The 13978-nt window shown below is 41.8% G+C and overlaps 1 protein-coding gene across 1 annotated transcript in view; it reads left to right on the top strand.

Moving 5' to 3' along the window:
- mllt3 (MLLT3 super elongation complex subunit) overlaps positions 1-2702 on the top strand; it is a 102847-nt gene extending 100145 nt beyond the window's left edge. Inside the window, 2 exon segments of the mRNA XM_080451216.1 lie at positions 816-1800; positions 1862-2702. Coding sequence (XP_080307342.1) covers positions 816-947 — 132 coding nt within the window. The 3' untranslated portion in view covers positions 948-1800; positions 1862-2702.
- The last annotated feature ends 11276 nt before the right edge of the window (positions 2703-13978 follow it).

The following is a 13978-nucleotide window of genomic DNA, read 5'->3' as shown; positions in this document are numbered from 1 at the left end:
GTAGAGGTACAGTAAGAGAAGAATCCATTGCAGTCAGATCTAACTATGACCAGTTAGTGTTGAGATGAAGCCATGATTTAAGGTATTTGTTTTTATCTTGCTATGGAATTTAGGGATTTCATGACTGAAGGGAGGGCATTCCACTTCAGTAATAAAACACATTTTTCCCCTTAAGCGTCCTGAACCTGGGGGGGAACGAGATCATATGAACTTCCCCTGTTGAATTGAGAGAGAGAGAAAATATGCAAGAGACGTCGTCGCACTAAACAACTTTTTTTTACCCATTAAAACTGTGAAAGCAAAGCATCAGTGTCATTTTACTACTTTACTACTTTGGCTATTCAAAAATAGCAGATATACAAGCTCATACTGCGTCACTTTGTGCCACTCTATGAGCTTGTAGATCTGCTAGTTTTGAAAAATCTTGAAAATTTGTGCAAACTTTCAATATATATATGTTTTTTTAAGTGAAAAGTTTTAACTCGAATCTGGGAGTCCCTGGAACAAAATATTTTGAGATGGGGTCGGCGGCCAAATACATGTCATTTTGGGCGTCCTTGACGTTAAAACGTTTTTCAGAAAACTGTTAGGATTTAGAAGGCATTTGTAGTCTTAATGGGTTAAGCGTCCTGAACCTGGGGGAAAACGAGATCATATGAACTTCCCCTGTTGAATTGAGAGAGAGGAAACAAGCAAGAGACGTCATGCTCTCAACAAATGCGTATATGTTGTTCCAAAAGCGTTTTTTAAAATGACAGTACGTGCCTCTCTCTGCTGACACCTTTGCACCTCTGCTCTTCTTCCTTTCTTTCCAGATCGTGAACCTCATCGAAGAGACGGGACACTTCCACATCACCAACACTACTTTTGACTTTGACCTCTGCTCCCTGGACAGGAGCACGGTCAGGAAGCTCCAGAGTTACCTGGAGACGTCAGGACTGTCGTGAGAGTCGGAGCTCCTGGAGGACCCTCAGGACTGTCGTGAAGATCTTAGAGTTTAACCTGGAGATCTTGGATTGTCCTGAAGCTCTAGAGATACCTGGAGACATCAGAACTGTCGTGAGGGATCTAGAGTTATCTGGAGATCTTGGGGAATTTGTCGTGAGGATCTGAGCTCCTGGAGACCTCGGAGGATTGTCGCGAAGCTCTGGAGATTCCTGGACTCTCTGGACTGTCGTGAGGATCTAGAGTTTTCCTGGAGAATCTTGGGACTTTGTCGTGAAATTCTGAGAAACTTTAGAACCTTGGGACTGTCATGAGGATCCAGAGATGACCTGGAGACCTCAGGCCTGTTTGTGAGGATCTAGAGTTTCTTGGAGAACCTCAGGACTAATCTTGAAGCTCCAGAATTATTTCCTGGACCCTCTGGACTGCCGTGAGGATCTAGAGTTTCCTGGAGAATCTTGAGGACTGTTGTTAAGTTCTGAGAAACTGTAGAGCCTTGGGACTGTTATGAGGATTCAGAGATACCTCAGGACTGCTGCGAGGATCTAGAGTTTCTCGGAGAACCTCAGGACTTATCATGAAGCTCCAGAATTTTCCTGGACCCTCTCTGGACTGTTCTTGACTCTTGAGAACCCATGGAGAACCTTGGGACTTGTTGTGAGGATCCAGACATGCGTACCTGGACACCTCAGGACCTGTCGTGAGGCTCTTGAGCAGCTGGCTGCTGTAGGCACATCCAAGTCGAGCTCTTTTCTCCACCTGCCCTTTTTGTTTATGTCCATCCCCCCCCCCCCCCCCCCAGACCCCCAAACTTGAACTTTGGCAGCAATGCAAAAGCCCCCCTTCTCCCCCTGTGTGGCTGGATCCAGTCGTCCCCCCCCCCCCCCCCCCGGTCGCTTTCCAGGGTGTAGACTAGCAGCCGCCAGCAACTTACTAGCTGCATCTAAGTTTCAATACCCTCCACTGACACGCCTCCATTCATGAAACAGCATGAAGTCCTATCTGATTGTTCTACTAAACGACGATAAACTTGTTGTTTAATACAATCTGATAGGACTGAATGGGGCCGTCGATGGAGGGTGTTGCAACTTACGCCTGATTCATACTTAGTTGCACACTGGTGTTGCTTGCCGTAAATAGTAGATCCACGAGCGTTGTGAGCTTGTAGATCTGCCATTTACTGAGCTCCACACCGACACGCAACTAAAGCATAACTGAGGCTTTATAGATGCAGCTAGCCTCTACGCTAGCTTGCGGCTGAAGGTGTAGACCCCCGGTATGTCTCGTACGAGAGGGAGGGTCCTCCTTAACGCAACAGAGGCCCAGAGCCTTGGTGGTCCGCTGCCCCGCTGCCCTGGGGGGACGAGCCCTGTTGACCAGGTGACTGACCACACCCCCTCCACAACAACAGAACAGAACAGCCTTGACAACTTCTGTTGAACTTGAGCAACGCATTCTCACTCCCCCGAGACGGTAAACGGGTGACTTCAAGGGGTACCCTTGACTAGGGGGGGGGGACTTGAGTTACGATTCTGTCCCTATCGGGACATAGCTCGGCTGAAGCGGACCTCACAGCGCTCGGCACGGCGTCTCGCTCGGCGGTGCCTCTCGTGGTTCAAGTCCGCTTTAGACGGCGCGCCTCCGTCGTTTTAACAGGGTTTTTTTTGCGGCACTTCCGCATTCCTGGAGTGCGGAAGCATAGATATAGAAACCTAGATACCTCATTGGCCGCTGCAGTTCATATTCGGGAAGGCACGCTGCCACTCAAAGTGACTACTGGCCAATCACAGCGTGTCTTTTCCGGGACTTGTCAGAATCTAGTTGTATGTGTATAGGTGTCTAGTTTATACAACTAGATTCTGACAAGTCCCGGAAAAAACGCGCTGTGATTGGCCAGTAGTCACTTTTATAGGCAGTTTGCCTTCCCAAAAATGGCACCCGCAGGTGCAGATGCCCCAGAGTTGGAGGAGGCGTCTACCTTTATATGTCTATGTGTGCCCCTTTCTGTCAAACATTTTGACGTTTTGGTCACATTTTCCCCAGGAAGTCACGATTAGGCCATTTGAGGGAGTGAGAGTGTGTTAAACCGAGAGAGAGAGAGAGAGTGACGTCATCGTTGCTCTTAACCCTTTAAGACCTGTAACGCATCTGTGTCATTTTAGATGTCTTTGGCTATTGAAAAATAGCAGATCTACAAGCTCATATGAGCTTGTAGATCTGCTATTTTTGAAAACATCTTGAAAATTCTTGCAAATCTTGGAATATATATATATTTTTTAAGCGAACATTTGTAACTAAAATCTTTCCTTCTGGGGGTCCCTGGAACAAAATATTTTACAAATGTTTGCTTTTAAAACATATATATTTAAAGATTTGCACAAATGTTCACGAAATAGCCAAAGAAACGTAAAATGACACAGATGTGTCACCGGATTGAATGGGTTAATGAATGTGCATATTGTTACCATGTATGTTTCTCCAGATTTTTTGTTGTTGTTAATTTGTGACAAATGCATGGTCAACACTGCCTTACAACATTTTTTTTAAGTGTTATTTATTTAAATTGATTTGCAGGTGTGCGTGCGTGAACGTGTGTGTGTGTGCGTGTGTGTGCGTTTGTGTACTAGCAAAAAAAAAAAGGAAAACCTGGAACTAGACTTTTGTGTTAGCACTTCACGTTGGGCATTTATCTTGGGATCTGTGAGACAATTGGGCGTAATAATAATGGAGATACAGAGGAATGTGCCCTAAGATGACTTGAATGGCAATCGGATGTCATGTTAGAGAATGAAACTGTGCCCCTCTCTGTCGACACCGACACGCAAACTATGTATAAATGAGGCATTCGAGGCATCGGTATCCACTGGTCTGAGCAGAGCACAAATCACTGAGCTGAATTATACAAGACACAATCTTTTTGTTTGTTTATCTTTAACAGAACATTACAGGTACTCCGTGTGTGGGGATGAAGATTTCAGCATATTTCTATAATGTGCTGTAGCAGATCTCTCTGGGGTTTTTTTTTGTACAAGCTCTGACTTGCCGGTTCATTGATCTCGAGTTCAATCAAGTGTTTTTCGTTTTTCTTGGTTGCGCGAGCCAACTCTTTTTTTTTTGCCACAGGGAACAATTTGGGAACGGCCAGGGGCCAAATGAATGATTCAGCCCGGTCTATAGAGGATGCTACTATTTCCAGGAGTCTGTCTGATGATTGAAAGGGAGACGCCGTCTTCTTTGCCTCTGGCAGGGAAGTAATTGGTAGAATTGAACAAAGCCTTACAACGCCTGAAGGGAAGAGTAATTAATCTCCACCTCTTAAAGGTGTAGTTCACCCCAGAAATTACTTAATGTCTATCGATTACACTCCTTGAATTATTATTATTTTTGTCTCATTCCTAAACCAATAACTTGATGTAGGAGACTCCTCCGGTCATTCAATTAATAGCTCAGGAATGTGACAAAAACGAAAAGTCAAAAAATCATTAATTCACGCGAAAAAATAAATACATTTAAACACGGAGATGGAGATGCAAGGTTTCTGCCTGACCGACGGCAACAATTATCTGTTACTCAAGACATCAAAGAAAGTCGTATTTATTTTTTGCGGGAATTTCCAGTAGACGAATCGGAGCTTGGCATTAATTGTTCAGAATGAGGAAAAAAAGAAAGAAAAATCCTTTGTTTTGTTTCATTTGTGGATCGTCCTGTTGGCTGTGTTGACAAGTTGAAGTTGATTTTGAGAATTGGGGAATGTTTGTTTGTTTGTAAAAAAAAAAAAAGGACCATGCAGGGTGTTTGGCTTGCCCTGTGTCTGCCTTATAAGGTTCTTGTGTATTGTAAGGACATTCAATAAATATTCTGTATGATGTGCAGAAATCAGGAAAATGTGCAACCTGTGGATGTACACGTTTTTTTGGCACTGACTTTTAATTTTTGTTTTATATATTACATATGCTTTTGTCTTTGCTTCTTTTGTTTTTGCCGAGTTTTATTAAGTGACTTAAAAAATGCTATTTTGTGATACAAAATCCCCAAATTCAATTTCTTAGCCCAAAGATGTCCGTTTTTGTTAAACAATTATCTATTGCTCAAAGTGTATATAAATTCAAGCTTTATGTGATAAAGTGTTCCTTGTTTTACTGGATCTTCCTGGGCTACTGTGTACATGGATGGGGTTTCAACCACTTAAACCCTGCAAACAACAATGGTTCTTAACCCTTCTTAAACACTTAACGATGAAAATAGAACATTAAAACGTATTTCTCATCAAAATATATTAAAGTAGAAACAATACATGGCAAATTGAGGTACTCCTCTTTAATATGTCAACATGAAATTTCACAAAAACACAAAAAACAGATATCATGGGGAGGACCCTATAAAAAGCAGCAAAATCTGTGAAATTTAAAAAATATGTATATTCCTAAAGAATTATGGAGCTGGGAACTTTTCCTTTGGTACACCCATTCCTGAGACGTGAGTCGTGTCGAGTGAAGGCACAGTCTAATTACATCAGCTGACCATTGTGGGAGTATGGGATTTTTTTTCACCCTCTATCACTAACGTTTGGTGACATTCACCCGAAGACCACCCTGTAGAAAAAAAACAGGGATGGGGTCAGGGAAACAAACCTACCTTCTATGACGTCAGTGAGCATCCTGAAGGTACCCAAGGACCCGCTCACCTCAGACATCAGCAACATTATGAAAATCACATAATTACAATTGTTTGGGTGAAATTAACCCAACGTTGGTGTTCCATTTTTTATTTCAAACGTTCTATGGTTCCACGAAGAACCTACTCACCTACTAAAGATCCATTTTATTTAGTGAATGGTTCTTCATGTTCCTCATATGGTTCAAGAGAAGAGTTCTTTGAGGAACAAGCAATGGTTCCTCAAATGTCATTTAATTTCAATCAGGAGAGAGACCCCACAAATAATATTTTGATCCAAATTTGTCGCTCATTTCGTTTTTGTTAAATCACTTCCAAATTCTCCTTTTGTTATATCCTGTATGACTTCTCCCTCCTGATTCAATTAAATTGGTATCCCGACCTGAAAATTAATTTTCTGTTTACTAAAAAGCTGGAGAGACGGGAGGGAGCCCCTGTTACTGAACAAACACTAGTCTAAAGCAATGATTGCTACCAGAATATAGAGCTATTAAAACACTTATTTTTTTTATGAATATCGCTTACACCACCTTTAAATTAACAGTAAGGATTATTACTGTGTACATGAAGAAGCTCTCAGTCCTTCTTGAATGTGGATATTCTTCACACAATGGCCTTGTGATGTATTTGCTAAACTCCTGTAGGCCTATATACTATACTAGAGGTTCGGGCCGTTACGCGGCCCGAACATCTAGAGTTCGGGCCGGTACACACCTACGTTGCACCGCCAAACCAACATGGGCATCGTGATATGGGCATATATGGAGATCTCTGAGGCAGAGGCTGTTGTCTTATTCATGTCCATGCATGCGCTGTGTAAGTGGACAAATATGTCGCATATCGCGTAGGAGCACTAATAAGTGTTGCACACGCATTGCGCAATAATGTAGTCATATGGGAGCACATTGCGCAATAATGTACAAATACACAGTGGCTGCGGTTACATGGACAGTTTTATTCGGAATGAATACACTTATATTCAGAATGAATGATTGAATGAATTCATTCAGAATAGAAATGCTCATGTAGCCTAAACGCCTCAATTGGAATAGAATATTCTATTCCATTCGGGTTTGGAGGGGTGGCATATACCGTTTGAATCGGTATATACCAATCGGAATTGACCATATAAACATTTCATTCCGAACACTCCTCTCTGTTTGGAATACATGCATTCTTTTGCACAGGTCTGCGCTTAGTTGTGCTGTCAGAATTGGCCGAAAATGACCTATCAAATCTCGAATTATTATTTTTTATATAAAATATTGTATGCAGTAAAACTTTAATTCAAAGACTACATAAGTCTATTTATGTCTGTAGCCTATGCGTCGGCCACGGTTAGTGCTGAGAAGCGCCCGCTCCTGCGGGATAAAATTAATGATTAATGGCATCATTTAATAAGCTTTTATAATGTAATGGTTAAGCCCAGACTTGTCCAGGAGAACGGACGCTCCGAGGATCTGAGCCTTTGATGGAGGAACAATCTTTACCTGGCCATGACATGAAACTTATAATCAAAAGAATATAGCCTACTCAGATGAAACGCTTTTTAAATAAAATTAAGGTAGCCTACATGAGAACTGTGACAAGTAGTAGGCTAGCCTCGTGTCTGAAATGGTAGGCCTACCAATACAAAAAAGTAAACTGGTCTGAACTTGTAGATCTGCTACTTTCGCATTAAAACGGCGATAACAAAGGAGCGCGGGCTCGCACCGCATACAACGCTGCCTGGCAGGAGTCGGTGTGTTGCTGCCTACGGCCAACAAGCCTCCGCCGTGGAGGCACAAGGGGGCTATTGCCTCCTCCCCATACCCACCAGGGGAAGCTCTGACCCGGGTAGTGGAGCCGGGCGCCCCCTGGTCCATGCCCGGGCGTAGGCGGGAACCACTTTGCGCATGTCAAAAGTTAAATTCCGAATGAATGCTTTGGGTCATGTAAACGAGGAATACTTGTATTCAGGTTCCATGTAAACAGGTGAGTGGAACAGATTATGAATCTCTATTGAATACATGAATACATGATGTCCATGTAACCGCAGCCAGTGTGCGGTAAATATGAAAGTTGCAAGCATGAAATGCAGTGTAGTGGATTGCCCATGGCATGCATTATTATTCGTGCATAGTGTGGAAGCAATTGCACTGCTGGTGTGGTTAGGAGAAGGGGAATGGACACGAGCGGATAAACGAACGGATAAACAGGAAGTCCACCCACTAGGCGATTTTAATATAGAATATCGTCTCTGTCGGGTGGAAACCTCATATGTCCAAAACTGTTACTTTTCAGGATTCAAATTCAAAAGCATCAAAAGTAGCAGATCTACAAGCTCAAAACGCGTTGCTTCGCGCCACGTTTCGAGCTTGCAGATCTGCTACTTTTGATGCTTTTGTGTGATGCTGTAGCATGATCAAGTAGGGACGTTAATTTACGGAAAAAAACACAACAAAGTTAAAATATGGAGATAAGAGGTTTCTGCCCGACAACGACGATATTAAATTATAGTTCAAGGGTATAATGGTCACAATAGGCTACTTGCAATGTAGCTGGCAGCGCTGCAGTCATTCGTCCTCTGTCAATGTTAAAGGAATTGGTTTGAAAGCGTAAAGCATGTCGTTGGCAGCGCCGTTGACAGCTGACCTCAGCCCACGTTAAAGAAATGGGTGTGGAAATATGTGTGTCACCTTCCTTATTCATTATGTTTGATCTTTACATTACATTTCAAGGTTGTTTGCTGAGGGTACCTCGATTACACATGCAGTCCTTTTTTAATTTCAAGGACACCCAGTTTGATTCCGTCGTGGAATTCTGGATCAATCTGTAATTGAAGAGGCAATAGGAGTTGGAGCCAATACTATAGGTGGTGATGGTTATGTTATAATGTAGCCTACATTATATCATGGGGTAGTACGCACAGTCTGACACAGATCGGTGGTACGGTAGTTAGAGCATAGGGCTCAGACCATAGTTATACTAGCTCAGGGGTCTTCAACAGGGGGTCCTCAGAGTTACTACAGGGGGGCCGCCAAATCTTTGTGTCAAAGGAGTTCATTTTTTTCTACGTTAACCACTTGAACCCTAGCATCCCTATTCTTAGAACTTTAGCCAAAAATAGCCGATATACAAGCTTGCTTGTAGATCGGCTATTTCCGGCAAAGATGTTTGGTGTAGAGAAAGAAGTCATGAAGTCTATGAAGTCTATGAAGCTATCTTTTAAATCTATGAAAAGGTTTAATCTGCAACACGATTTTATACAATTTGTAGTGGGGGTCCCTGCTTCATCTCTCTCTCTCAGCTAGGGGGTCCTTGGGCTGGACAACGTTGAAGACCCTTTCCATAGCTGAACCAAAAAAGACAGGCTGGAACAAAAACAATAGCTATCAGGCCTAGCAGAGACATCTTGGCTGCCACAGGCTACCAAATAATATCATGTCATCTCATAATGTATTATATAAGTGATGGTATAATGGTTGGATATAAACAACCATGATAGCATAACATAATTTCTTCCTCAATTTGCCTTAAGCCACGGGACGCCAATTTGATGCGATTTCCTTTTTAATATCTGGGACCTCAATCTCGCCATTTGTACACGCTCAGAGTTACAAGTAACAATTCGAGCTATATAACACATTGACACTCCCGACGGAAAAAACATTTAGTGGCTCACACATAAAGATAAGAATGATGTTTGTCTGCTTTTTCATGGAACGTTTATCAACTCCTATTTTCACTTAATAGAGGCTTTTTAGAGACTTGAAAGTACTGAAGGAGGCGGGCGGGCGGTGGGGGGAAAGGTTGTGGAGAGTTTAGAAATGTACAACATCAGTGCCGGGGTCAGAAAGTCGATCTCTTTCCCTTCCCTTGCAGTGGACGAGCGCATTATAGTGACCGGCATGTGGTTTCTATGTGGGGGCCTAAGTGGGTGGTCTGATAGAGGAGGAAAGTTGGATGACATCCAATCTCCCCATTTATGGTGGGCTTTGCTTTGCTTTTATTTTAACAAAGGAAGTATTGCACATGAAGCTTTCATCGTTCTTTAACCCATTAAGACCGGGAACGCATCTGTGTCATTTTAGATTTGAGCTATAACCATTATTTTATACTTTGGCTATTCAAAAATAGCAGATATACAAGCTCATAGCGTGGCACCGAGTGCCGCGCTATGAGCTTGTAGATCTGCTATTTAAAAAAAGATGTTGAACATTTGGGCAAATCTTTGAATACCTATATTTTTTCAAACAACATTTTTAACTCAAATCTTTGCTTCTGGAGGTCCCTGGAACAAAATATTGTTTACAAATGTTCGCTTTAAATATATATATATTCAAAAGGATTTTGACACATTTTCATGATTTTTCAAAAATAGCAGATCTACAAGCACTCGGTGCTGCGCTGTGAGCTTGTATATCTGCTATTTTTGAATTGCCAAAGACATCTAAAATGACACGGATGCTTTCCCGGATTTAATGGGTTAATGTCATGCATCTTATCAGGGGGTTGAGGGGGGGGGGGTGCGCATTAGACAAATCTGCTTTTCTGTTGCATTTGCTAATACGCCTGGTTCCCATTTGCACCGGTGTTGATTCCAGATGAGATAACATTGATGGAGAAGAGGAGGCCGGTGGGGTCGGTTTGTATTGGGTTTTGGCTGTGATGATAAAAGCTGCAGTCCGTTAAGTTGTGGCTGTATGTAAAGCTGCAATCCGTGAGTTTTTCATGTCCTATACCAGGGGATTTAAGAACGTTCGCCCCCCCAAAAAACACGCTCGCCCGAGGGTCAAATCCGGCCCCACCAGGTATTCCTTAACGTAACGCCTCAGTAAAACTATGCCTAAGCCTAAACGTATTCCTAACCTTGACCTCAGTAAAATAATTATCCAAGAACGAGCCTATACAGCCCAATGTATGCTTTGTAAAGAAAATAGCCGATCTGCAAACTCACAACACGCCGCGAATGCGACGCATTCTGAGCTTGTAGATCGGCCGTTTTCAGTCTACAACGGAGCATAAATGATGTATATGAGACGCCACATGGAGGCTCAGTCTCACTTTCTGCATAAAGGGCCATTCACATCAAGCACTATAACCATAATAACTATATCGTTCACCATTGTTCACCGTTGTAGTGTGGACTGCTCGTGATGAGTAGGTTGGTGCCTTGCATGGTTTCCTTCACCATTGGTGTGTGAATGTGTGTTTACACATGGTCAACTGTAACATCATGTACTGTACGTGTAAGTGCGCTGCCTGGATTTGCATCCACTTGAGTTAAAGGCGTACTGTAGTTCACCCAAAACATTACTTGTTATTTTCTATCAATTACACACCCCATGAAGCCAATCATTTGATGACTGGCGGTGTCACATAGTGCTTGGTGTGGAAGGCCCTTAACTGAGGCTTCAGTGACGTTGACAAGGCACAGCATAGCAGGGCCAGTGATGGACATATTGCCCGGGGGGGGCACACAGATTAAAACGTGACCTCTCTCACCTCAACCACCCTGACATAAACATCCACCTAATTGGATACAAGCTGAAATGAATGAATATTACTGTGTTACTGTACCGTACCTGGGGCTCGCTCCATATATTATCAGAAGAAACTGATTTATTAATGGATGCAGGCAGGCGAAGCCCTTTGAAAGGCTGCCCCCCCACCCCTTGGGGACAATAAAACATAGAGGATGGCATCTTGGCAACTGTCACAAACGGTCCCTATTTGTCACCAAGTAACAAGAGTGATTTCAGTAGAAACAGTGGGTGCAATAGATATATATGCATAGATCTATACAAGCTCGTAGATCGAATATTGTCACACATTTTTGTGCAACACCATTAATCAGATTAATAAAAAAACGAATTGTGCTTCGCAAATAATCAAAAAAATAAGCACAAATTAATTTATAGTTTGAGCCTTTGTAAATTTAGTAGCCTAATATTATATATTTTTTGAGAAGGTGAGCAGGTAACAGCTGTAAAAAATGCCCTGAGGGGGAACAAACCTTGTATGTCCAAAACTGTTACTTTTCAGGAAATGGAAAAAAGATTACTTGTATTGCAATGAATCCATAGTAGTAAATTTAATCTTGACCTTCAGGTAATTTATTTTTCAGATCCTGTGTCTAGGTGAGACATGACCTTTGACACGATCTAAATGTCTCAATAGAAGAGCAGCGAGACAAAATACAACCACCCCAATTGTATAAGTTATATTGTATTAACATACTCTACCATACAGAATGGACAAAATTAAAATGTATTCATTAAAAAAAGTTACATTTGCTGCTTTAACCACTTTCCCTTTCACTCAAATGTTTCCAAAAATATCAAAAATAGCTGATCTACTAGCTCATTTTTGCTACTTTTGCGCAACAGCGTTTTATGACAAAGTAGGGAAGGGCATTCATTTAGGAAAAAATAAAACCTGGAAAGTAGAATTATGGAGATACAAGGTTTCTGCCCAGCAACATTGATGCCATTCTGCAGGGAGTCCTCAGCGCAGCAACCAAACAACCACCTGTTCATTACAGTACTTAATTAACCCTCACCCAGACCCCCAGTTAACGAGCAACGTCAAGTTCATTAAGGCGACTCCTTTGAAGTTCCACTCCGCTTGGAAACGTGGCCTCCGGTAACTGATGAAAGAAACCTGTCCACATTTTCACTTCATTTGCCACTCAATGGCCACAACACTTAATTAAAAGGATATAGCCTGTGTTTCAACAAACATAGCAAACACAGGCTGCCCTTTATTTTATTTTAATTTTAGACTGCAGTGAATCAAGATCATGTGTTTTGCAGATGCAGGTGCATCAAAAAATATATATAATATCGTGGAAAGTATCATTCTTTTCAAGTGAAACTCAAATATTATTCTAGATTTGTTGTGCACAAAGTGAAATATTTCAAACCTTTTTTCTTTTTTTTAATCTAATGATGACGGCATACAGCCCATGAAATCCAAAATCCAGTGTCTCAAAATATTAGAATATTACATGAGACCACTCAAAAAAGAGGATTTTATAATACAGAAATGTCGACCATCTGAAAAGTATGTGGTCTTGGCAACTTTTTTGAACTAATTGCTTCTTCAATGTAGCGTGGCATGCAGGCCATCAGCCTATGGCACTGTTGAGGTGTTATGGAAGCCCCAATCTGGAAACCCATTCTGTAAAAAGTAAAAGGGGATTTTCTTTTTTTTTTCAGAATCTGTCTTGAGAGATTATGGAAAGCCAGGTTTGCTTCGATAGTGGCGTTCAGCTCATCTGTATGGTTGGGTCTGGTGTCTCTCATCTTCAGTGGTGTAAAGTAACTAAGTACATGAACTCAAGTACTGTACTTAAGTACAATTTGTAGGTACTTTTACTTTACTGGAGAATTTCCAATTTTCAGTACTTTTACTTCTACTCCACTACATATCAGAGGCAAATGTTGTACTTTTACTCCACTACAATTATTTGAAAACTTTAGTTACTAGTTACTTTTCAGATTTAGATATTATTACAAAACATACATTAACCACTTCAGCCCTATATACATTTCGGCCATTTGAAAATAGCACATCTACAAGCTCACAATGTGTCGCGATGCGACGCATTGTGAGCTTGTAGATCTGCTACAGTATTTTCAAAATATTGGTAGATATTTGAAAACTTGACATGGGACATTCCGCATAATGAGTACTTTCTACTTTAGGTACTTTTAAGTACATTTTGATACCAATACTTTTGTACTTTTGTAACTCAAGTAAATGTTTAATTCCGGACTTTTACTTGTAAAAGAGTATTTCTATATTGCAGTATTGATACTTTTCCTTTAAGTAAAACATTTGAGCACTTTTCCCACCACTGACCAACACCAGCAGATGACATGGCACCCCAAATCATCACTGACTCTGTAGCTCTCACTCTTCCTCCAAAGGAAACATGAAGCATGGTGGCTCACAGTGTTAAGACGCTTTCTACGTGTTCCAAAGCTCCTGTAGGTTCAAATCCCACCAAGGCTGGCCGACCCGTTACTGCAGAGCATCTTTTGAAGACTTAACACTTAAGGCACAAGGAAAAGGGTGATGAGACAAGGAGCATGGTGGCTCTCAGTCAAAGCAACACCATCAGTATAGATAATAGAAGAGTTCCAGTCTGTGTCTTATTTCTCCAAAAGAGGGGGATATGAGAGAGAGAGAGAGAGAGAGAGAGAGAGAGAGAGAGAGAGAGAGAGAGAGAGAGAGAGAGAGAGAGAGAGAGAAAGGGGGTCTGAACAGTTAAAATCCTGGATTAATTTAAGCCATCTTTACTTTACTCTCCCCTCAGAGAGAATGGAGATGAGAGAGAGAGAGAGAGAGAGAGAGAGAGAGAGAGAGAGAG

The sequence above is a fragment of the Gymnoscopelus braueri genome (assembly GCF_963280865.1).
Source record: "Gymnoscopelus braueri genome assembly, chromosome: 15".
Classification (NCBI taxonomy): domain Eukaryota; kingdom Metazoa; phylum Chordata; class Actinopteri; order Myctophiformes; family Myctophidae; genus Gymnoscopelus; species Gymnoscopelus braueri.
This window is presented reverse-complemented; position numbering and strand designations above follow the sequence as displayed.